Source organism: Pseudonaja textilis, chromosome 1 (genome assembly GCF_049901715.1).
Source record: "Pseudonaja textilis isolate UNSWEBS1 chromosome 1, rPseTex1.2, whole genome shotgun sequence".
Classification (NCBI taxonomy): Eukaryota; Metazoa; Chordata; class Lepidosauria; order Squamata; family Elapidae; genus Pseudonaja; species Pseudonaja textilis.
The window spans coordinates 300442881-300467657 of NC_141990.1; the positions used below are offsets into that span (position 1 = coordinate 300442881).

At 38.9% G+C, this 24777-nt stretch overlaps 3 protein-coding genes across 6 annotated transcripts in view; 2 read left to right on the plus strand and 1 right to left on the minus strand.

Moving 5' to 3' along the window:
- The window catches only part of TDRD9 (tudor domain containing 9), an 86392-nt gene extending 72706 nt beyond the window's left edge, over positions 1–13686 (plus strand). For all 3 annotated transcript variants that reach the window (XM_087922241.1, XM_087922243.1, XM_087922242.1), the window contains 8 exons: positions 261–416; positions 1270–1340; positions 1963–2072; positions 2293–2389; positions 2753–2891; positions 5676–5794; positions 11067–11139; positions 12309–13686. In XM_087922241.1, the coding sequence (XP_087778367.1) occupies positions 261–416; positions 1270–1340; positions 1963–2072; positions 2293–2389; positions 2753–2891; positions 5676–5794; positions 11067–11139; positions 12309–12410 (867 nt within the window). In that variant the 3' untranslated portion in view covers positions 12411–13686. The remainder of the gene's footprint in view (positions 1–260; positions 417–1269; positions 1341–1962; positions 2073–2292; positions 2390–2752; positions 2892–5675; positions 5795–11066; positions 11140–12308) is intronic.
- Positions 1–24777, minus strand: part of XRCC3 (X-ray repair cross complementing 3) — a 624633-nt gene that overhangs the window by 182120 nt on the left and 417736 nt on the right. The gene's annotated exons all lie outside the window — the stretch shown is intronic.
- Positions 20511–24777, plus strand: part of ASPG (asparaginase) — an 83548-nt gene continuing 79281 nt past the window's right edge. For both annotated transcript variants that reach the window (XM_026698577.2, XM_087922236.1), the window contains exon 1: positions 20511–20768. In XM_026698577.2, coding sequence (XP_026554362.1) covers positions 20618–20768 — 151 coding nt within the window. In that variant the 5' untranslated portion in view covers positions 20511–20617. The remainder of the gene's footprint in view (positions 20769–24777) is intronic.

The following is a 24777-nucleotide window of genomic DNA, read 5'->3' on the forward strand; positions in this document are numbered from 1 at the left end:
AGCACCTTAGGTGTAATTCCAAAACATCTGGAGCACCATCTGTATTGATAGAATTGTCATCATTCAATTGCAAAAGCAGCTTTACTTGGAACAGCTTAAAACATGTGACGTTGACCTATGTCAGCTCCTTATCAATAAGTGGATAAAAATGCCAAATCCAGTACAAGCTGACTGACACTGTTCAACCAACCATAACAATACAAATTTCTCTTCCTGCCTTTTCACTCACCTGTCAAAATCTTTCCTCCCAATCTCTTTAGCTAAATCATGAAACTCTCGAGCAAATGTTTTCAAATCCAGAAAAGTGTGAGGGAAATAAATCGGCATCCCTCCAGATGTGCTCAAGAGAAGAGAATGCGCTGACTGAAATACTGGAGCGCTGCTCTGCTAAGAGGATTTGTCCCCCAAACTGCAAAGTAAGTTTAAAATGTATTAAAAGGTTTTTGCCACTCCCAACACCATGTTAGTGGTGAGCATTTAATGATTCACCTGAAGTATGAAATGCTGGTTTTTTCCTGTCTTTATGAATAATAGGACTGCTTCATCATTCCAAACTAAAGCCATTGTGAAAACAGCTGAAAAACCAAAACATTTGTACCTATTAAAATTTAATTTGTACAGCATTTGTGCTGTTATTGTTCATAGAGAACTAGACAATTTTAGAAAAATGAACAAGACCAGGACATATGTGTAGGTGTGAGTTTACCTCTCTGGGATTTTATGGAAGAGGTTTCAAGAGCCTTCCTTCCTTCCTTCTCTCTGTCCGTCCTTCCTTCCTCCCTCCCTCCCTCCCTCCCTCCCTGTTTAATCTTACAGTTCGTTGCAACAACCAATTTTACATTTTGAATTAAGAGAGATTTGTTTCAAAATACTCTGATTAAGATTAGTTGCAGTTTAGGTTTCACATGTTATTTAAACAATCTGTTTTTGGCAATGACTAAAGAGAAGATATACAGGTGCAAGATTTTTGTATCTGCAAAGAATGACCAAGCATTATATTATTTATATTTTGTTTAAATCAAGAGCTTTCTGCCTCCTTTTGGGCTGCATGCTAATCCTGAAAAGCCCAGCTTACAAAGCTAGTACAAGCTGTTTTGGAGCCTCAGAAGAGGCTTTCTGTTTTGAGGTGTATATGTTATCTCGGAAACCAAGACACAAAAATGAAACATGGAATTTCACTTAATGTAATAAAGAAACTGAACAAACTAACAAACTGACATGTTGCAGATGTCTTCTTAATCCCATTTTCTCTCTCTCTCTTTTGAAAAGGTCACACTACTTGGCCCCTTCAATGTCTGCAGCCTAAAATTCAGCAGTATGACCAGAATTTCCAGATTCAGGTAAGATACAGTCTACAGTGCTTTGGGGTCAACTATGTAAGATTATAAACTTCATGTTTTGCTTTTAGGCATCTCTAAAATATCTGGTGGACCACTGCAGAATACAGAACACAGCTTCAGATGGACCTTTTGTCCAGATGTTTGATTAAGAACTAAGGCTGAAAGGAGCACAACCTTTTTTGTGTTTATTATTACTCTGTCCATTCACAACATTTTATGAAGGTTGTGCAGGTTGCAGAAAACAGCATCTCCAATTCATTTCACCATTCCCATTTTTCTAACTTTTCCTCTTTTGTTTACCAATAAGGAAATAGAGATAGAAAACCTACACGTCCACCCTCCACCCCAGCAGTTCTGTGAATTCTCCAATCTGGAAGCACTTCTCCTTTGTATTTATTTTCTGCTCTCTATGAGGGAGGTGGTTGTGAGATATTTCTAGAATATTCTGTGCTTATTATGGTTTGTGTAATAATTGTATATAGAGCGTTTTTAAATAGTTATGGCGTTATTTATTTTTAAACATTTGGAAAATTTTCAGTAAACTGACTCAACGAAATGTTGCAATATTGGACTTTTAAAAATTCTTGTAATAAATCATGTTGAATCTTTTCCTGTCCTTTAGAACAATCTTGGTAGAGAAGGAGAGCGTAAACTCTGTGGTTTTAGTTGATGGTCCTGAAAATGCATTTCAACAAATACTGGTTTCTGCTTCCATATCTGTAAATGCAACAGGTAAAAAAAATGCTTTGTATTTATGATGACTGAGGAATTCTGGGAGTTGAAGTCTACAGAACTTAAAAATTACAAGTCTTAAAGTTGTCAAGGTTGGACATCCTGGTTTATAGCATGTATAATCTTTCCTGCCTACACTGTATTTCTAATCAAAGCTATAACTGTCTGTATGACTTTTTTGTTTTGAAAGGTCATGTTAATTTGCTTTTTATGGTGATAGGCTCAACAATGATTCTAAAGGAAACTTCTCTCATGCCTCATATCCCTGGTCTCCCAGCATTACTGAGCATGCTCTTTTCTCCTGTGATAGATCTCAGGTATGCGAACATTTCCAAGGAGGAACTTGGTGATCACTGGGAAAAAAATGTTTTTTTTCTCCCATTTTTCTTTGCAGCTTCTGGAAACCTGCTTTATTTGAGCCCCTGGAAATTTGCTTCATTGGAGAAGGGGGAGGGGCAGTGGGGGGCTATGAACTTGGTGATGGGATAATGAAGGTCTCTATTCATCCATCATTTTAACTGGAACCAATTAAAAAAAGCTTTCTGCAAGTGAAAATAGTTCTTTTATGGAAATGATGTAAGGATGCAAACTCATGTCTATACAGGATTGTTATGACATTATGTATCAGGCATAGGTGCTGTATTTTCTTACATTTACTGTTAATAATCTTGTTACTTCAGGGTTGATGAAAGCAGAAAGAGATACACTGGTGTCCTATGTGGTTTGGGCTGGAACCAGTCTCTGGGCAGCCCAGTCCTCCAAGATCATGATATGGAACTTGCATTTGATGTGATGATTGATGCAGATGACATAACACAGGTAAAATGTGCTTCGGCTTTTCAGATATTATGACAGTACACCATTGGAATGTCACATCTTAACTTACTCCCTTAGGTTTCTTGGAATGAATCTGGCTTTTTCAAAATTAACAAACGCTCTGGTTTCTGTGAAACAAGATTGCCTGGTTGTAACCTATAGATAATTTTGCTTGTTCAATTGTAGACATAGTATTATGTATCTATATTCTAAATATTAGAACTGCAGCAGAATAACGTAACAGAATGGGGTACGACTTCCAATAGTGTATTACCATTTCCTTACAAATAAAAATGGAACCATAGGGAACGTACAAAGCCACCAATGTTCGAATTCAATGCATGAACAAAGATAGCATGTTTTTATTTTTCTGCAATAATTTGCCATTGTATTGTGTATTCATTTTACACATAAATTGCTTTGCAAAACAATAATGGTAAGAGAACAGGAGTGTACTAAGGCTGAAAATCTATAGCGACTCACCAAAGTAGCTCATAGATTTAGTTGGAGTTACAGAAACTATAAACAGTTTTATGAATGAACCTCTATTCTGATGGAATCAGGTGAAGCTAATCCATTTCAGATTTATTATTCACAGCGCCTAAAAGTTGGGAGTTTGTAATAAGTTTTATTTGGGTTTATTATTATTTTTATTTAAAAAGGCTAGTAAAAACAATGGTGACATGGGAGAAAGAAAACTTTCGGAATGTCTATGCTACTCATGGAGAAAGCAAAAGAAATGTATTTGGTAATATGATAAGGGAATTCACTAACGAAATTGTGATGTTATTTAAATGGGTATGGCTGAAATAATTGCCGTTTTTTTCTCCTCTATTTTGGGGACATGTGGAACTTAAGAGGCAGAATTGTCCCTAATTTCAGCCTGCCTCTTTGGGAAAAAAATGGCTGATATATCAAAGTTCTGCTAGTCTTAAGATACCTGTTTTGATTCTTAAAATTGCCCTAAATTTTAACATATTTTTTAAAAGTTTTAAACATTTGACATTACTCACTAAGATTACCAGGGCCTCAGTAGAAAGTGCTGGATGCTAATTCTGGTCTTTCAAGCTGCTTTTTCTTGAGTTTGAATTGGGAAAGCAGCTCAAACTTAACAACTGTTTGGGGATGCATTTAAATCTATTTAAAACTGATTGATTGTTCAGGTTTCCCCATGTATGCACTAGCTTATAAAATGCTACATTTTAAAACATTAACATTCATTGACTGAAGAGGAAGTAACAGTTTGCCTTTCAAATGTTTTAACAGCTTCCTTGGCAGATTGCCTGCATCTAATTGATGCCTGCCTTTATGTAAACAGGAATGTGGGCATATTCTTGAGCATTGTCCTAGGCTACTTGCAGATTACAAATTTCTAAAGACCTTTTTAATAGAGAACCATTAAAAATGCCAATTAAGAGTAGTTTCATTTGATTGACATACTGTTAATATTGGTGGGCAAAAAAAGGCAGATTTAATTTGGATCATCAGAAATGCAGAAAACTAGGTCTTGTGTCTGCAGTGGCGAAAGTGAAAATTTCTATTAGTGGAAATAATTGGGCATTTGGAAATCATACTTTATTATTTTGGGAATGTTTTGTAATTTAACCATCAGTCTGAAATGCCTAGAATACATTCGAACTATAGCTCACATAATCCTAGGGATTATGGTTATTTGCAGTTTAATGGACCATTTGTGAAGGTAAATTGTTAATATATTGCAAATCGTTGAAAGTAAGATAATTTGTGTTACTATATATTTTATTTATTATTTATTATTTTTATAAATAACTCAAGGTAGCACACATATCCAACACACCTTCCTCCTCCTATTTTCCCCACAACAACTCTGTGAGGCGGATTGGGCTCAGAGGTCACCCAGCTGGCTTTCATAGCTATAAGGCGGCACTTGAACTCATTGTCCTCTGCTGTCTAGCCTGATGCCTTAACTACTGAACATTTATTTGCATTAGTTTAAATAATTTGTGAATTATGTAGTAAATTTAAATTTTAAAATTGGCACATTATTCAGCCACAGAAACAAAAGACTTTGTCCATTATTCAAAGTTTACTGAATGGTGGAGGCCTTTATTACATGCAAAACGTCAAAACATTTAGACAGTCGCTGAATCTGTAGTATGATGTGTTTAGGTTTTGGCTTAGTATAATGTCCAACCTTAGGCACAAAATCAGCTGGGTGACCTTTCTCTCAGTCCTAGCAAACCACTTCTGAAAAACCTTACTAAGAAAATGGCAGGATTTCTCCAGACAGTCCCTGAGAATTGGATATGGTTGAATGGAAAGAAAAAAATAGCACAAATAGGCCACATTAACTTGTTCAACAGTGATGGCTTTAGAAATCTTAATTAAATATTCTGTCTGTACCAGGCTCATGTGCTTTTTCTTTATAAGGCCGGTAACATGAGTTGATTAAATTGTATGGTCTTGCTCTTAAGAGGAATCAGGGATATTCCAAATAACTTGGAGTTTAGCTTCTATGATTCTTCTCCAATCCAACCATTGATTTAATGGCTGGACGTTGGCTAGAAAATCTGAAAATCCCAAATTTTAATAGACTGAAACTTGAATTTAAAAGTCTTATAAATATAATCAAGTAAATGCTTTTTGTTGGAAGCCAAAAGGTTTCATTCATTTTATTTTTTAAAACTTAATTGCCAACTGTTACTGTTCTTGTTTTTTTTAAAAATCACTATCTTCATAGATAAACAGTTTTTAAAGCATAATTGCCAACTGTCACTGTTCTTATTTAAAAAATCACTATCTTTATAGATAAACATTCTGAGGACATGTATTAACAAATTAGCCTCTGATGAACCAAACGGCCTGCTGCATTTTGGTCCTGAGAAAATTGCCCAATTGCAGAATACGGCTCGCGAAAAGCTTTTAAGGTAAACTCTGTTTTTCCTTTACCTCTTCAATATCTTAAGTTTGTTTCTATTCTTCATAATTGCATTGTGTGGACAAGCAAATGTGGCTGTTTGTTAGTTTAATGTGCTATAATTATAAAAGCCCGTGTGTGTGTTATAATTGGGTGTCCTCTAAACCCAGAGGAAAATGCACAAGGTTGCATCTTAGTATAATGTCTAAAGAGAAGGCTCCTTGGAAATATAGCTGTTTTTCCCCCATATTAGCCTTGAGCCAAAATACCTCAGCTCCACGTTTCATGTAGTAAATTGTATGGGAAGAAGCTCTGAGCATTCACAGAAGAGATAAATGATGAAATGAGTTCTGACATCATGATGCAAACTCTGCCCCTTTTGTGCCTCAGATGTCACATGGAAATGCATAAGGAGTACAGCTTGCATTGTGATGTTGTGACACATGCTTTGTCATTTTAACAAAATCTTGGCTTGCTGCAGATGACCCTGGAGGGGGCATTTCAGTAATTACAGTAGGAAGGACATTTACTTGAGTCCTTCCAACTGGAAGCCAGAATCTGTCATCTAAATCAAGCCTAGAGGAAGGCTGGTTAATAGCTCCCCTTCCCTCTCCTTTCCCCCCAATCACCTTCACCTTTTGTCTAAGGAAGGGCTATCTACCTCTGCTGTCTTAAACCCCTGAGTGAAAAGTAGGGTATGTATCAGACAAATAACGAAGCCAGAAATGGAAGGAATGAAAGCAGTTATTTTTTCCCCTCTTTCTTTATATGTTATTTCAATAAAAATGCCAATTTAAACCTGTAAAATTGTAGCGTGTAGTCTCATCAATGCATTTTTAAAACCTGTAGCTATATTTTTCATCAAAACACATGGAAAGATCTAATTATAAACCACCTACAATATAAAACTGGCCCAAGTGGACCTTTTCGTATGCTGTATGCCTAGTTCTCGACAGCAATTTTATTGAGCATCCAGATGACCTTGTCATTTTTAGTATCAATCAGTGATTTATTTCTCCTAACTCTGTTTTACCTATAAGTGAACTGAACTGATTTAATTTTGAAAGCCTAAATTGCTAGTGGAAATCTCCAATGATATGGAGCTTAAAAAACCCTATTTTGAAAATTTTGAGGATAGAAGGGAAACAGCCAACTTCTCAGTGTGTTATTTATGAGGAAAGGGTTAGTTTTCTAGACTTGAATTTCAAAGAACAAATATACAGTTGTAGTTGTTGGAAGTACTGGCATTTAGAAATGGATGGACGGGGAAATAGAGCAGAAGAGATTAAGTGCATGCCACTATGTAAAAGAGCTGTGCTTATAATTATATGTGTTGTGGGACTGGAAAGAGGCTGAGGTGGGTCAAAGAAGCATATTCTGTCATTGTCTATCCACTGGGATGCAAATTTTTAAAAATAAACTCAAAATACGAACAAGTTGTGTGGACTGTACATCACAATGCCACAAACAATAAAGATAGAAGTGAAGGTTCACATCTGGATATAACGTTCGTCTGGGTTTTACTTGGTTTATATGAAGTTACAGTTATCTGTAATGTAGGTTACATGTGTTTTCTAATGCCTTAAAAAATCACAAATCAGAAGTGAAAATCCCCCCAAAATACGAAGGCATTGAAAGAGAATAATTTCAAGGTTTATGATATGAAGAGTGTAAATGTTGTTGCCTTGTTCCCCACACAATCTCTGTGTTCAAGTAAAAACACACATTTTATCGGATTCCTGTATATGAAAAACTAGCTCTGTACCTGTGCTTCTCTACAAAACTATGTGATCAGGCTTAGTTTTTGGGGAGAAAAATAAGTGGGGGGGATTGTGCCTCTACCTACCAGCATCCATCGGTATTCATCTGGCTAGCATCCTGTCAGTGTGTGAAAGAGTTAAGGGCTGTTTGGAAACTGAAACAATATTTGCTGTGTGAATAAGAAGGAGAAAGCAAGGACCCTGGGTGTGACTTAGCTCAACTGTTCTGTAGCTGCTGTGAAACTGAAACTCCTCTGCTTGTGTTTTGCATCTGAAACATTTCTTTTCAGGTGGGGAGGGGGAGTAGAACTCCTTAGCATCATAGCATGTTAATAATAATATATGAAATACTAATGCTTTGATGGTCATTTCGAAGAATCCTTTCTTAGTGAGCACCTAGAAGCCAAGAGGAACATAGGTGCCAAATTTCAAGTTTGTAGGCTTTACAGTTCTGGAGATTTTGTGATGATGCATGAGTGGTATTTCGCTTTTATATATGGAGATACAAGCAATAACAGCATGCAAGAAAAATGATTTTTTCCCTTACCTTTGCAATTCTGAAATTCAAGCTATAGGAATAATGATAAAATTGTCATTCAAGGAGAAACTGAATGGATGGTTTACTTTCCTTCCCAGTTTACCTGCTCTGCAGGTTTTTAAAAAAATATAGAATTAGATAAAATTAATAATGTGCCTGGATCCTAAAGCGCATTAAAAATGAAGAGGGGAATAGCTTCAAAATCATCGGCAATTCATATATTTACATTTTAAAATAATTGTATGTGTTATGTGTCTTCACTATTTAAGAGGAAGTTATGTATTTGAAAAACATGTCTTGACAGAATGAATTAGAATACAAATACTGCTTTACTTTGCACAATTTAGAGAGGGAGGAGTTGGCAGAGAATGAATCTGTAGCAATTAAGTTTCTGTACACAACAAGACACTAAAAATAGCTAACATAGCTTTTTTTTCTGTGGATGGATAAGTAAATAGATAGACAGAGGCACATAAATATACTCTCTATATAGATATATCCATACATATTTATCATGGAAAAAAATCTATGTGATCACTAAGAATCAATCCTGACTTGATGGCACATAGGCTAGTGCAAAGTTTAAACACTGTGACTAAAATTATATTTTTAAAAATGTCTGTATCATCAGAACATACTTAATAAATTCTTCCAGTTGGTATCTGAGCTGCTAGGATAGGGAAGCAAGGACAGCAAACTATCATTCTAGCTCAGGGGTCTCCAACTCCTGGTCTGCAGACTGCTCCCAGTCTGCAGCCCATCGGGAACTGGGCCACGGAAGCGGTGTGTGAGTATGCAAAGTTTCATTTGTGCAAATGGCGGCCATATGCATGCAAAACCCTCTGCCCCCTGGGGGCTGCCAGTCCGTGGAGCCAGAAAGGTTGGGATAACAGATAACAGATAATCAGAGTTAGAAGGGACCTTGTAGGTCCTCTAGTCCAACCCCCCGCCCAAACCGGAGTCTTTACACCACTTCCGACAGATGGCATCCAATCTCTTCTTAAAAGTCTCAAGTGATGGCGTGCCCACAACTTCCGAGGGCAAGCTATTCCATTGGTTGATTGTTCTCACTGTCAGAAAGTTTCTCCTTATTTCCAGATTAAATCTCTCCTTGTTCAGTTTCCACCCATTATTCCTTGTCTGGCTTTCAGGTGCTTTGGAAAATAGCTTGACCCCTTTCTCTCTGGGGCAGCCCCTCAAATATTGGAAGACTGCTGTCGTGTCTCCCCTGGTCCTTCTCTTCACTAGACTAGACTAGCCATGCCCAGTTCCTGTTCTTTATATGTTTGTCTCCAGTCCCCTAATCATCCTGGTTGCTCTTTGTACTCAACATCTTTTTTATAGTGTGATGATCAAAACTGGATGCAGTACTCTAGGTGTGGTCTTACGAAGGCTTTATAGAGTGGTATTAGTACCTCACTTGATCTCAATTGTATCCCTCTGTTAATGCAATTTAGGGTTGTATTAGGGACCGTTTGCCCTAGCTACTTATTAACCTTAGATTGTGGGATGATTTGACTACCTTGTATAGATTTAGAGGGGGAGCTTCTGGATTTCGTTAAAGACCATTTCCCTCCTTTTCATAATTTTTAACCTTCCCCCCTTCTTATAAATAGTTTCTGAAATATTTAGGCGTTCTGAGAGTTGCAGAACCAAAACACATGGAGACCATCCAATAAAAAAGGCTGATGCAGAGGAAAGGAATCTCAATTGTTCTGAACCATAGATCACTGCTCCAAGCATATGATGTGTCTTGCATTTACCCTTTACAGGCAGTGTTCAATGTATGACCATAATTGAGCCCAAAATTTATGTTGCTAAGTGAGAAATGTGTTAAGTGAATTTTGTCCCATATCATGACTGTTCTTGCCATGTTGTTAAATGAATCGCTGCAGTTGTTAAATTAGTAACACAGTTGTTAAGCGAATCTGGTTTCCCCAGACTTGGCTTCTCAGAAGGTCACAAAAGGGGATCACATGACCCCAGGACATTGCAACCGTCATAAATTTGAGTCAGTTGTGAATCACGTGACCATGGGGATGCTGCAATAAGTGTGAAAAATGGGCATAAGTCACTTTTTTTCAGTGCTGTTGTAACTTTGAACAGTCATTAAGCAAACTGTTGCAAGTCGAGGACTGCCTACTTTTTTTATTTTTTAGCTTTATGGTAAAAAAAAACTCAGAATTATAAAATCTTAAAGAGTTGGAAATTGCATTTTAGGTTTTGAAATCCAATTCCAGATGCCCAAATCTAATTAATTAGATTGCTTGAGCACATCTGGGCATAACTGGGCATGGCTAGTCTAGCACAACTGGGCATGGCTTGTCTAGTGAAGAGAAGGACCAGGGGAGACATGATAGCAGTCTTCCAATATTTGAGGGGCTGCCACTGAGAGGAGGGGGGCAAGCTATTTTGTAAAGCACCTGTAGGACAGACAAGGAATAATGGATGGAAACCAAACAAGGAGCGATTTAACCTGGAAATAAGGAGAAACTTTCTGACAGTGAGAACAATGAACCAATGGAACAGCTTGCCCTCGGAAGTTGTGGGCGCGCCATCACTTGAGACTTTCAAGAAGAGATTGGACTGCCATTTGTCAGAAATGGTGTAGAGTCTCCCGCTTGGGCGGGGGGTTGGAATAAATGACCTACAAGGTCCCTTCCAACTCTTGATTATCTGTTATCTGTTATCTAGTGAAGAGAAGGCTAGCATCACTCTCTGAATAATTACTTCCACTGTTAAACTTCATTCACTGTTAAATAAATCAAAAAACCAAAAACCAATCAGAATTGGCCCTCCTACCGGTGTAATGTACTTGTATAAGCTCTGTTCTGCATTCTGGAATGAGACCGAACAAATCTTGACTTTTTTTGGTGACATCCTTTCAGCATTTGAAGTGTTATTATTTCTCTATTAATCTGTTCTCCATTGCGGGGTTAGTATTCATACGGATTTTTTTTGTTTTGTTTACAATTCTCATTCAGCTTAATTTGCAAATCAAAACCCCGTGAAGCTGTTCCTCCCACATGGTATAAGAAGTCATACGAATGGACCCAGGTAGGTTTTTGTCCTCAGTTTTTAATCTTGTTTTAATATATAAACAAAACCTGTTTTGAGTTTGAACGACAAAGATGATGGTATAAAAATAAAAAAAGTTGTATCTGTCTGTCTGTTTTAAAATATATAAAAGAAAAAAAGGAAAATGAAAAAAAAACCTGTACATGAAGACAACTTTTGAACTTTTGCTTGAAACCAAAAGAAATGAAATTTTAATTTGGGGATTTGATGATTAGAACTGCTTATGACTATAGAAATATTGTGTACCAGTAGTCCTTGACTTACAGCAGTTCATTTAATGATGGTTCAAAATGACAATTGCATTGAAAAAAGTGAGTTATGGTTGTTCAAGCATATGACCGTTGCAGGTTTTCCCACATATGATCCAGTGGTGGGATTCAAATATTTCTACCACTGGTTCGGTGGGCGTGGCTTGGTGGGGCGCATTTTGTGCGTGCGCACACACTTTGCGTGCATGTGCCAAACACACACTTTTCCCAGGCCCAGAGGCGTTTGCACAGGTACAGAGGCATTCTAACTTACCTACTGCAAGCCTGCACTCTCCTGGTCACTTGTGCTGTGCTGCGCAAAGCAGCTGCGCTTCAAATTCAGAGGATAATGGTGAGTGTGGGAGCCCAAGTTGGGGGCGGGTGGGCCCAACAGCAGAGCGGCGGAAAGAACCAGTTTGGTCTCCGCTGCTCATCGCAGCTACCAGCTCGGCAGAACCGGGCCAAACTGAGAGAATACCACCACTGATAGGATCATAATTCAGATATTTGGCAACTGAGTCGTATTTATGACAATTGTAGTGTCCCGGGGTCATATGATCACCTCTTGCGACTTTTTCACAAGCGAAGTCATTGGAGAAGCCAGGTTCACTTAACAACCATGTCACTAATTTAACAACTGTAGTGATTCACTTAACTGTGACAGGAAATGTTGTAAAATGGGGCAAAATTCAAATGTTGAAAAATGGGGCAAAATGAATGGCTCATTTAGCAACAGAAATGTGCTCAGTTGTTGCAAGTTGAGGAATACCTGCACTATTGAACTTTAAAGGAAAAGGATTTGTAAATGTATTGAGGAAAATTTGAAGTTGCTCAGTTTTCTTACTTTATTTACATAAAAAACGTGATTTATTACTAACTTTCTTAATTTCCCCCTTTTAGCTGAGATCATCACTTGTTATTGATCCATCTGATCAGCCAGTTGTAAGCAGGAGAAATTCCTCTCTATACCAGTTGCATAAGTTGGTGTTGTTATATGCTTAAATTCATGCTGAAAAAAAGTTTATTTAAGATTTAATAAGTTACCTGTTCTCACAAAAAGCCTTTATGAAAGAAGTTAATTATTTACATTTTGTTAAAGTGTTTTTTTCTAAAAAATTTTTTTTATTTTTTGCCTTCAAAAGATTCTGAAAAATTATATGTCCTGTTTTAGTACTTGTTTTCAGTTATTCTGTGTTAAATTTCTAATATACCTGAAAAATAAAAATAAAATTATTGAGCATAAAGCACTTTTTGCAAAGACCTAAAGGAACAAGTGAGCATAAAAAACATCTTCATTGTTTCAAACAATTCTTTTTTACTTAAGAGGAAAATATATTTGTTTTTAATTTATTTTGAATACACCATATTAATACAATATATATGTATTTATTTTCCACCCAGTCCTGAAAGACTCTGTGCACTATATGGCAGTGTAATAAAAAAAATACACAGCTTTATCACCAAGCTTACACATACAAGATGCACATTATAAGTCAAAAACCACTAAAAGCTGATTTCTTACTGGTGTAACACAATCTTGTAGAGATTCTCAGTCATCCCATCATTTGGGACAACCTTGCCTTGCTTATCCCAAAGGTGCTTTTTCTAAGAGGCAACTGGGCTTTCTGGTTTTTCTTTGAAGACATTTCACTGTTCATCCAAGAAGCTTCTTCAGTTCTGACTGGATGGTAGGGTATGGAAGGATTGATACTCCTTGCAGACAGCTGGCCATTTACATTCTTTTAGAGTGTTGTTAAGGTCACCTGGACGTTTATCTGTGTCCTCAGGGTCACCTGAGTAGTGCAAATGGGTGTGGAGCTGCCTTGGAACTGTTGAAAGGACTGTGTTGTAGATTGGAGATAAATGATGTCCTATCCCTCTCTGTTGAGAGACCTCAACAGGCTTTTACTAAATGACTGGAATGCACAGTGGTGATAAATGTGCAGCTTACAAATGAGCTACAATCCCTTACAAATCTATGGGAGTCTCCTCCCCCTTTCCCATTACATGTGAACGCCCTGAAGTTGTCCTTGTAATAAATAATTTACAGCAAGCTGAATTGACCCTGAATAGCACCAGAGGGAAAAATCAGTCACGACTCAGTGGTCCTTTAATTTAAATTGTTGATATTTACTGGCCCTATAGCTAGCACGCTGATCTAGTTAGGAGGTGATAAGTAATAAGGCTATCCAGATGGCTTGGTCGAAAAACATTCCAACATCATGCTATAATTTACACTGGGTCTGCCTTTCCCTTTCCCTTATCTTTGAAATCTAGCTGGCTAGGCCAAAGATTTATTAAGCTGTGGTTCTGCTTTTCCACAGGGCTGCTTAACAAGCTGCCAATGCTTTGCTAGAAATTCAGTGTACACAATAGTGGTTTGCGTGCTTAATACATTTATATTGTATCTTCAAAGTGTTTTGATGAAGTGAATGACACTTTGGCCCAGCAATAGACAGATTTTGTTCTTACAAGGTGTATTTCTTGGTAAGCGTGCTACATAGGCTTAATTTTTTTATTTGAAAAAAAATTATGTTTCCATACATTTAAATTCAAACTCTCAGTAGTTTTCAAGTTAATGATTTTTTTGGGGGTGGGGGTGGGGGTGGGAGGTTGGAAAAGTACCTTGGAACCAATGTAGCAACTTTAATAAAATAATTCTATATTACTGGGTATGTCCCGCCAATGGTCTAGCTGCTGAATTTTGTACCAGCTGTAGCTTCTAGGTCATTTCCAAAAGAAGCCCCATACAGAGCATGTTATAGTGGTCCAGCTGGCAATCGGGGTAATTGGTGTAGAGCCTCAGTTGTGTGAAGATCCCTCTGACCTCATCTTCTACTTGCTGTTTGAGTAGGAACCAAGATTTGTAGGTTTGAATCATTTCTACCAGGGAGACCATGATCTGTTTCAGAATGGCTACTAGATTATCACCAATGACTACCAACTCCACCTTAATCTGAACTTGATTTTACCCATCCTGATCCTAAAGCTTCCAGATTCTGGATCTCATTTTTCCCAAACAAGCACATATCAAGACTTTGTGTAAGAGGATAAATTGATGGTCACACTTCACTAAAGTTCTGGGGTTTCTTTTCCTGCAAGAGTCTTACCGTAAAAACTTGTAATGGTATTTAGGAATGCCCACTGGATGATAGGTGGAAGAGACAGCAGCCAAGGGAATGGTGAGATAAAAGGCAGCTGAGCCCAGGGCAGGAGCGTTGGTAGCACAAGAGGCTCAAAAGAGACCCAAGTTCTTGGGCTGTAAAGGAGTGGGGTGGAAGGGGAGAGGTATATTTTCTGACTTGCAAGATTCTGTTAATTATCTTACAATGAGGTAGAGTTAGCTCATCTGGCTTTATTTCCTGTTTGGTCCACCTTGCAATGCAGTGGTGGTATTCAATTCTTTTTACTACCAGTTCCGTTGGGTGGTTTGGTGGGCCTGGTGTGGCTTGGGCGCGGCTTGGTGGGCATGGCAGGGAAAGGATGCTGTAAAATCCCCATTCCCTCCCCACCCCACTAACCTGCTTTCCAGCTCCGTTCTCTGCAGGGTAACAAAATAAAACCCAGCTGATCAGCTGGGACTCGGGAGGCAGCGAATAGATGGGGGTGGGGCTAACCAGAGGTGGTATTCCCTGGTTCTCTGAACTACTCAAAATTTCCACTACTGGTTCTCTAGAACCTGTTAGAACTTACTGAATATCACCTCTACTTGCAAGGCTGACAAATGTGCTGTTTGTATAAGAACTACCAAATTTAAGAAAGCACTTGTTCCAGTATAAATGGATGTAGGTCCTTTCTTGGTATTAAGCATAACTGTGAAAGTAAGCAATTTTCCTCAAGTCTTCAGTATCGGAAAGAAAGTTTCCTGAGTTTCATCCATTGCCATACCATCATAATGAAAATCCTCATCTTGTACCAGCTTTTTGGCTTTTTTTCCTAAACATAACAATTACATGCTCTGCGCCACATTTAATACACTATTGCTTCTTTGCCTTACATTGCCTTGAATGGAACGTATGTGGTAAGCATGGAATGTCTTGTGAAAGTGTGTGATGTTGGACTAAGTACCCAGCATGCTTCACAGTTGGTACGCTGCTGGCTGGGAATGTAGAAATAGCATCCATACCGTAGTAAGGAATCACTTTGCAATTCCACATGAAGTTTACAATAGCAAACAAAAACTGCTCATACCTTTTTTCTATATAGCCTAATATCTATGTTGATTAAGAGAGATTTTTCCAGAAAAAAAGTAAAGTATTTTCAGCTCTTACCTAGTGGTGAACTTCAGAAGCAGGAGTAACATCAGGAAGAAATAATCTGGTTAAGTGCGTGAGCTAAGTTACCAAGAAGTACTGTGAGATAAACTCGGTTTCATTCTATAAGTTTTAAAAACAGCCTTTTCACACTGAATTAGTTCAAAATGGAAATGAGAGGCCAAAATTTATTCAGAAAATATACTATTTTGAACATCTCATAATATAAGGTTTATTTTGACAGGGAGTAGTAATAGTTGAACAGGTACTACTGTTTTTGTTTTTGTATGGGCACCAGCAATTAGAATACCCCAGCCAGCATGCTGGCTGGAAAATTCTGGGAGTTAAGGACACATACTGTATCTTAATGTGAATCAAATTGAGGCCAAGCATTCACTCTCTCAGCCCAACTTAACCATAAAGTACTGGACTAGGGCTTTTTATGGAACTGAACATTGGAAAAACCAATTTTGGGAAATTTGCTGCCACCTGGTGGACACTGTAGGAACAGAGCCATGTTTGTTTACGGTAGCCAAAAGATAAAGAGAATTTGGTAGCTTTATTTTTACTTCGTCTTTATTAGTTTTATAAATAACTCAAAGCAATAACACACTCCTTACTTCTTCTATTATCCCAGAACAACAGCTCTGTGAGATTTTATGCCTGACAGATTTTATTGTAAGTCCTTATAATTCATTAGAATGATTTTTTTAGTCTTAAAAGATATTACCAAACTTTTTACTATACATGCACATTGTTCTTGTTTTTACAATATTTAAAAATATAGTAACATGTATTTGAACATTATGTTAATGCAATTGATTTTTTATTGCTGATGAACCACAGAGCAAAATTTGGAGTGGTTCACATGATATGTTTTGGTTTATATACTTGTTTGAGCAAATATACAGTGAAATGCATACATTTCTGTTTCATTCTTGTTAAAATATTTCATTCCATTAGAGGTCGAGTTGCGAGAATATTGTGTTTTAGCTGCAACTTTTTAAAGAGGGATGCTGACTACTACTAGTAGCATGCTTAGACAAAGACATCCAGGTTGATAACTGATGTCTGGAAATCAAGGTCTCTGAAGAACTGTTAAAACTGCTGGATGAATTTTGCCCATCAAAGAGAATAATAAGGGTTCTCATCGAGAAATATGTTGGTCTGCTTGGAGAACAGCATGCAAATTGTAACCCCAAATACCTGCAGCATGCCATATTGGGGTGGCCAATATGGTACTGACTTTTTCTTTCACTTCAGAGAACAGGAGCTAAAGTATAAAGGTGGCAGTTGCAGGGAAGCTGTTTTTAAGCTTTATATTTAAATCAAATTCCCAGATTGTAAGAACAGATTGTTATAGAATCCTCTGCCTAAAGATTGGTATGTGCTGTATAAATTAGCTGTTTGTCCCAAAGGTGCTTTTTTTTTTTCCAAGAGACAAATGGACTTTCTAACCATGATCTGGATAACTGAGAATCTCCATAGACACATAGATAGCCATTTGTTAAGGATGCTGTTGTTACGTTCTACAACCCCTATCTTTATTTGAATAGATCACCTCCAAAGATCTTCTAAACTCTAGGGGTTTTTTGGGGAGAAGGTTAGAAATGTCCATCTTCACAATCATTCTAATGACTTCTCTTTCATTCCTAAGAAGTTATTTATTCTCTGTCTTCTGCCAAGAGAAGAACTGGCGGTGTTCTTGCTGTTCTGCCATTTAGAGGTATGCTGGAGTTTCAAGGAAGGAGTGGTAGAATATTTGCAGTGCTGCTGTGCTAGAAGCTAGTGAGTCCAGCAAACCCAGTGGGTGCTGCTGCCATCTCCTCCGATGACTGTTGACAGTTCATTAACTTTAATTGCTTATATTAAACATTTACTTTAGTTTCTGCCTGTTGCACTTGATTTTGTTGTTCTCTGCCCAGAGTTCATTAGAATCGGAAAAAGTAATTTTGTAAAACAAAGTTCAAACAAGTGCTTCCAATCCCCAGTCCTTGAGGCAGTTTTGAAACATGTTTGAGAGACTGAGGGGTCTGGAATGATCCAAGATGGGCATACTTCTCTTATTCAGTTCCAGCCAAGGTCATCTATTGGAGTGACCAGTGCTGTTTCCATTTCATGTTTGAGTAAAAGGGTTCAAATATTACGCATTTTTCTAGGTTGTTTTCACAGATTCCCCTAATACAGTTTCAACCACCTTCCCCAGAAAGGGAAAAATGGAGTCTGCAACAGTTATCAAAATTAACTGGATAACTTGCAGAATCTCCAATATTCCCATTCTAGAGGAGATTGCTGAAATTAACCAGATCCAAGGAAGTGCTCTTTAAGAAATGCTGTGCCACTGTTCCTCTGAAGGCTACCACAAACCCTTCTCCCAAAGTTAGGTGATGCTAACTTTCAGGTGTCCTCCATGTCCTCCTAAGAGAGCCTGGATTGAGCTCATGGGGCAGAAGGCTAAAAAGGGGGCACAGAGGACACAGACTTTGTTCCAGTTGCCACATAGAATTAATTGCTCATGGGCAATTAAAATCTGATTGACTTTATTGGTAAAGTGCAGTACAAATTGTTCGCAGTAGTTTGGCAGATAAACGAGGCTATTGGAGTGCAGCCCGATGTTCCAGTAAGAGAGGAAAAGTGGTGCTTCACCCTTGCAATCCTTACAGGTAGTCCTCCACTTGCAACCAATTGTTTAGCAACTGTTCAAAGTTACAACAGCACTGAAAAAAGTGACAGGACCTATCCTTGCACTTATGATTGTCATTAGTATCTCCATGGTTATGTGATCAAAATTTGGGTGCTTGGCAACTATCATATATATACAATGGTTACAGCATCCTGGGATCATGTGATCACCATTTGTGACTTTCCCAGCCAGCTCCTGACAAGAAAAGTCAAAGAGGGAAGTTGGATTTGTTCAATGACCATGTGATTCACTCAACAACCATGGCAAAAAAGGGTAAAATCAGGTGCAACTCACTTAACAACTTACTTAGCAATTCAAATTCTGGTTCTAGTTGTGGTTGTAAGAACTACCTGTGTTATATAACTCAAACTGGCTTTTCATCTTCACTGGTGCTCCAGATATTACTTCTACAATTTCATTTCCTGGAATTTTCTTTTGTAAAATAAACCAAGGAGCCATACAGGGTCAGTCACCAAAAACTACATTGTTTGGGGCAACCGGAACTGTTCTGACTCTTCATAAACATCTGAGAGCAGGACAAGAAATGATCGGTGGAAGCTAGTCAGAGATCGAACTTTGAACTAAGGAGAAACTTCTTGATAGAACAATTAGTCAATGGAATAGTTTGTCTTCTGGAGTTGTGGGTGCTTCATTGCTGGCGTTTTTCATTTGTCCAAGTATGATTCTACGATATTCCAGAAAAATGGTCCAAGCCACTAGGGAGCAAAATCTCCAACACAGTTCTTATGGGGAGGCAATAGCAATTGTAGCAAATGAAAACAAAAATAAAAGGAAAGTAAAAGCCCTCTTTCAAACAAACATGGCAAGTTCACTATTAATACTGATAAATGTGAATGTTAAATAGCTGTAGGAGAATTTTTCCTACCCTGGAGAAATCTGAGGAAATGATTCTTTGTCCATTTGCTCACATGCTGTCCAGAACCACTTTGTTTGAGTTTGGCAGCCCTATAAATCCATTATATACTTACTTAGCTAGAGTACATACATCCCACCTCAGGCACCGAAACATCTTAAATTGTTCCCTGCAAAATATATGGAAGTAAAAAAAGAAAAGGACAAAAGGTGTACAAACCGCGGTTATTCTGTACAGTTATTACAAAGGAAGGGTAGGTCAAGAGGTGGCTCTATTATGGAAAAGAAAACACCCCCACCCCCCCACCCCAAAGCAGAGGGAGAGCTTTAAAAAAAATTACAAAAGTAATGATATATGTTTTGAGTGTTATTGGAACATATAGAATACTATAGGCCTTTATGTTAAAAAAAAAAAAAAACAGCAGGAAATCCCAGAGCCCTTTAGACTAAGGTGCCAAATATATTCTTTATTTTGAAAACGGGCAACCGTAGGCGTTTGACTGAATTTCAACACGCTGTGGGAATTGGAAAATCACTTTTCCGTTATTCGAAGATCCAACATCCAGCCGTTTCAAAGGTCACCCTAAAAGTTCACTGAATTTTTAGAGGCCGTTCATCAATATAAGAGCACACAACAGCCCAAGGCAGACGTTTTCATACGGGCCCCTTCAGAAAAGAAAAGGCTTTGGGGTGTCCGGTCGGTGTCGAAACGGAAATGTTGAACTCGGCGTTTTCTTGGTCTGACGCAGCAAGATACTTCACCCTCTTTGCTTTGAACTTCTTCACCCTGTATTTTGATTTCGAAAACGTTAATAATTGAAACATCGACCCAAAAGAAAAGTGGGGGCTTGTCTTTGAGGCGGCTCAGGGAAAGTTTTAAGAGAGAATCAGAATCAGAATCGAGCTGGAACTACTAGTCCAGCCCGCTGCTTGAAGCAGGAGATCCTATACCATTTCAGGGAAGTGACTATCCGGTCTCTTCTTCAACCAGCTTTCTTTCGCCCCGGCTTGTTTCTCAGCGCCGGCTTTCAATAAAAAAGCGGGGGTGGGGTGGGCGCACTTTGTTTTCCTCTCTTAGAGAAGAGCTCAAGGCGGCAGTACATTGAAGGGAGGGAGGTGGAACCGCCGGAGGGCAATGAAACCTCCCCAGGTCAGGAGGTGAAGGACACCTGCCCTCGCTAGTCACCTCCGCGCAACCCAGTGGCTCAACGGGAGGAAGCTGGAGAGGGTCTTGCCGTGTCCCTCCGCCCCTTACTGGGGAGGTAGGACGAGGCCTGGCCAATGGGAGACGACGAGCCCGGAAAGGGGCGGTGCTAAGAGCCGGTATTTGGATGCCCAGCTTGCCCGTCGGGGGTATCCCTACCTCCGGCCCTTCCTCTTTCCTACCGGGGTGAACCGTCATGGCAGAAGAAGAGAGCGGCGAGCTGGGCAGGGCTCTCTCGTACACCGAGCCCGCTCCGGCCCTTGACATCGGATGCAGACCCATGGCCGAAGTGTGGGTGCTGGTGATCAACACCGGGGGGACGATCGGGATGGTGCCCCAGTCAGAGGGTGAGTTGAGTCAGAAGGCGCTCGAGGAGGCGGAGTAACGAGCCGAGCCCCTCAAAGAGAGGAGCGATCTTCTCTCCCCACGAATCCTTCCCTCCTTGCACGCGCCTCTCTCGGCAGAAATTCAACAGAAGACGCTTTCACCTGCCCCTCGTGGATAGAAGCGCCTATTGAAATCTAGCCCGATTGAAGCCATCCTATACAACGGGAGTCCAATCTGGTGCGCTTCATATGTGCCAGAGTACAGCTTAATGTCTATGGGGATTCTCAGTCACCAAGTCGTGATTGTCCCCAAAGGTGCTTTTTTTATTTTATTTTTCAAGAGGCATCTGGACTTTTTTTCTTTGAAGACGTTTCATTTCTCATCCAAGAAGTTTCTTCGGCTGAAGCTTCTTGGATGAGAAGTGCAACATCTTCAAAGAAAAACCAGAAACCCCAAAGCAGCTTTGGGATAGAGTACATCTTCCTTCTCTTCCAACCATCGTGCCTATTGGTCATAAGTAGTTTTGGGGAAGTTTGTAATTCGGGGATTGCTTGATTGCACTGGAGAGGGCAACTCAAGAAATTTGGTCTCATTTATTGAATTTCTTCTACTTGACTGTTCCTGAGATCTTAGCCAATGGCAGCCACCCTGAAGCTGACTTCAGTAGACACACTCATATGAAAAATATGAATGATTTCATATGATCATTGGTCTTATGAGTTCATTGGGTAAATGGGGGGGGGGCGCTAATGTGATTAGGATTGTGGAAAGGGGATGTCCATGAAGCCATCAGGTGTTGAATATGATTTGAAAGAGATTTTTAATTCTTTGTTGGAACAGAATACTGTAATGTAAAGGAGACTGGGATTCCATCATCTGGCAGCAAGATAACTAAAAAAGAGAGATATAAAGTTTATTTAATAGGACAAAACAACAAAAGAAGGGCCAGGTCTGCAAATGAGCTGGGTCCAGGTTGAGGCAATGGCGAATTCTTTTCGTAAAATATTCTCTAAGACAGGGGTCTCCAACCTTAGCAACTTTAAGAGTTGTGGACTTCAACTCTCAGAGCTGGCTGAGGAATTCTGGGAGTTGAAGTCCACAAGTCTTAAAGTTGCTAAAGTTGGAGATCCCTGCTCTAAGGCAGTGTTGGCTAACCTTTTTCAGCTCCGGTGCTGAAAATTGTGTGCATGCTTGTGTGCTGGCCCCGCCCCACAACCCCTGCACATGCATGTGCGACTCCCCCCCGTGCGCCATGTGTCTCTGTGCATGTGTGCAAGACCCCCTGCATGTGCTATGTATCTCTGCACATGTGCATGCATCTCCCATGTACCCCACCCCCGCACATGTGCGCCAGATACCTGACAACCATCTCTTTGGTAGCAGTGCATGCATGCATGCATGTGCAGTAGGACTCTTCTGGGTGACCTCTCGCATGCTGGCAGAAGTGGCTCTGCGTGCCACTTCTGGCACGTGTGCCATAGGTTTGCCATCACGGCCCTATGGGAGAAGCACTTGCACATTGGTTCAGAATGTAGACATAATATATTTAGATTTCAGTAAGGCATTCGACAAAGTAGACCCTTAGTAAGCTATAAAAAAGTGGAATAAATACCATCAAAATCAAGTGAGGTACTAATACCACTCTATAAAGCCTTAGTAAGACCTAGAGTACTGCATCCAGTTTTGGTCCCCACATTATAAAAAAGATGTTGAGACTCTAGAAAAAGTTAAGAGAAGAGCAACCAGGATGATTAGGGGACTGGAGACAAACATATAAAGAACAGTTACAGGAACTGGGCATGGCTAGTCTAGTGAAGAGAAGGACCAGGGGAGACATGATAGCAGTCTTCCAGTATTTGAGGGGGTGCCACAGAGAGGAAGGGGTCAAGCTATTTTCTAAAGTGCCTGTAGGCCAGACAAAGAATAATGGATGGAAACTGAACAAGGAGAGATTTAACCTGGAAATAAGGAGAAACTTTCTGACAGTGGGAACAATCAGCCAATGGAACAGTTTGCCCTCGGAAGTTGTGGGCACACCATCGCTTGAGACTTTTAAGAAGAGATTGGACTCCCATCTGTCAGAAATGGTGTAGGGTCTTCCGCTTGAGCAGCGGGTTAACAAGGTCCCTTCCAACTCTGATTATCTGTTTTCTGAATGCTAACACTTCTATTCTAAGCCTACCATGTGCTTCCTTTATGATCACATGATCCAGGGGTTGGATATCTCCATTCCTTCTCCATCCTTCCCAAATGCATGACCCAGAGCTGAGGGAATGCAGCCTGCCTCATATTGGGCATACATAAGCGCAACACTGGAGATTAGACATATTTATTTATTTCCTACCTTTACTCTTTTTATAAATAACTCAAGATGGTGGTGAACATACCTAATATTCCTTCCTCCTCCTATTTCCCCCATATCAACAACCCTGTAAGGTGGATTGGGCTGAGAGAGAATGTCAGGCCCCAAATCAGCTGGCTTTCATGCCTAAGGTAGGACTAGAACTCATGGTCTCCTGGTTTCTACCCAGATGTCTTAACCATATTATACTTAGAATAATTTATATGCACTTGCCTCAGTAGTCCCTTTGCACATGCACAGAGAGATATAGCTGTTATGCAGAGCATAACACACATAAAGACATAACTGTAAAATTGATGCTTCCTGTAATCAAAAGCTGGTAAAAAGATCTATAAGAATGCCAAAAACTATTTCTTGCTTCTTTTCCCTGACTTGTTATGCATAGGATTGTTCCATACTAGTTCACACCAAAATAAGTCACTTTTCATCATGAACCTTTGATATACATTCATATTACTTCACCCTCCCTGAATAACTTTGGATGTTTACATGCGTTTGCCTAGGGATGTGTGGGTCAATTATTAATACACAATTTTCTTCTTGATCCAACTTTCATTTTTTCTCCCAACTTTTTGGTAATACAGGGCAACTTGCAGAAGGATTCTTTGGCTCTCAAGTGTTAGATACATCCAAATAAAATGATAACAAGAGGCCTTAGTTGATGTTTTAGATTTTTTTTTCTTTTTATAGACACAAGGAAGAAAACCTGGAGGCTTAGGTCTGCAAGTTTTAAAGTAGCTCTGTAATTTGGCTAGTTTATTGCAACAGTGCAATTCAGTTAGCCTATTGCAACAGCTCCCTGAGTAATATTGAAAATGAGCACTATTCCAAGTGACTAAGATGTTCCTGAACAAGGCAAACCCCTCACGTAAAGGGCACTTCCTCCATATGCAAGGCTAACATGGAAAAATGTTTATTCTTGACAAATACTTGCATACCTGAAAACCTAATTTTTGAAACAAGATTTGTACTGTACTATTGTAATGCAATATTTTATTTCATGTAAACAGTGCTAATTTTTTAGGAATTGGAAGACCTAGTTTCTTTTTCTGATCACATGGCATATTAAAATTGTTTAAAAGCAATACAGGTAGTCCTTGATTTATCACTGATGCCTCAAAAGGGACTTATGACACACTTTTGAAATGGTCACATGACTGCAACCGGATCATGTTTTAGGCCATTTCTAGCAGCCCGATTTATGTAGCCATAATTTATAATGTTTTTGCCAGAAATCAATGTTTACTTCCAGTAAAAAATCAATACATATTGAAAAATGGTTCCCTTAACAACCACTTAATGACTATGGTATTTACTTTTTTAAAAATAAAGTTTTATTTGGGTTTTCACACACAAAATACAAGTAAAACATCTTTTTTGAAAATAGCATGGTCCCGGGTTGAACTTCTTTATACAGACACAAAACTCAATTTCATGCTCCTTTTTGTATTCTATTCCATATCTTATACTATTTTACATTTTCTATATAGTTTTTCCCCTCTTTTAATTTTCCCAATTTTATTTTGATTATCTCATCTCAATTCAAATCATTATATTTATACTTTTGTCTGTTCTGTTTCAATTTCATATTATCTTTTCTCATTAAACAAATTTTCTCCTGTAGTTACTAATTGGAGTATGACACCCTTATATCTTTTAATTACATC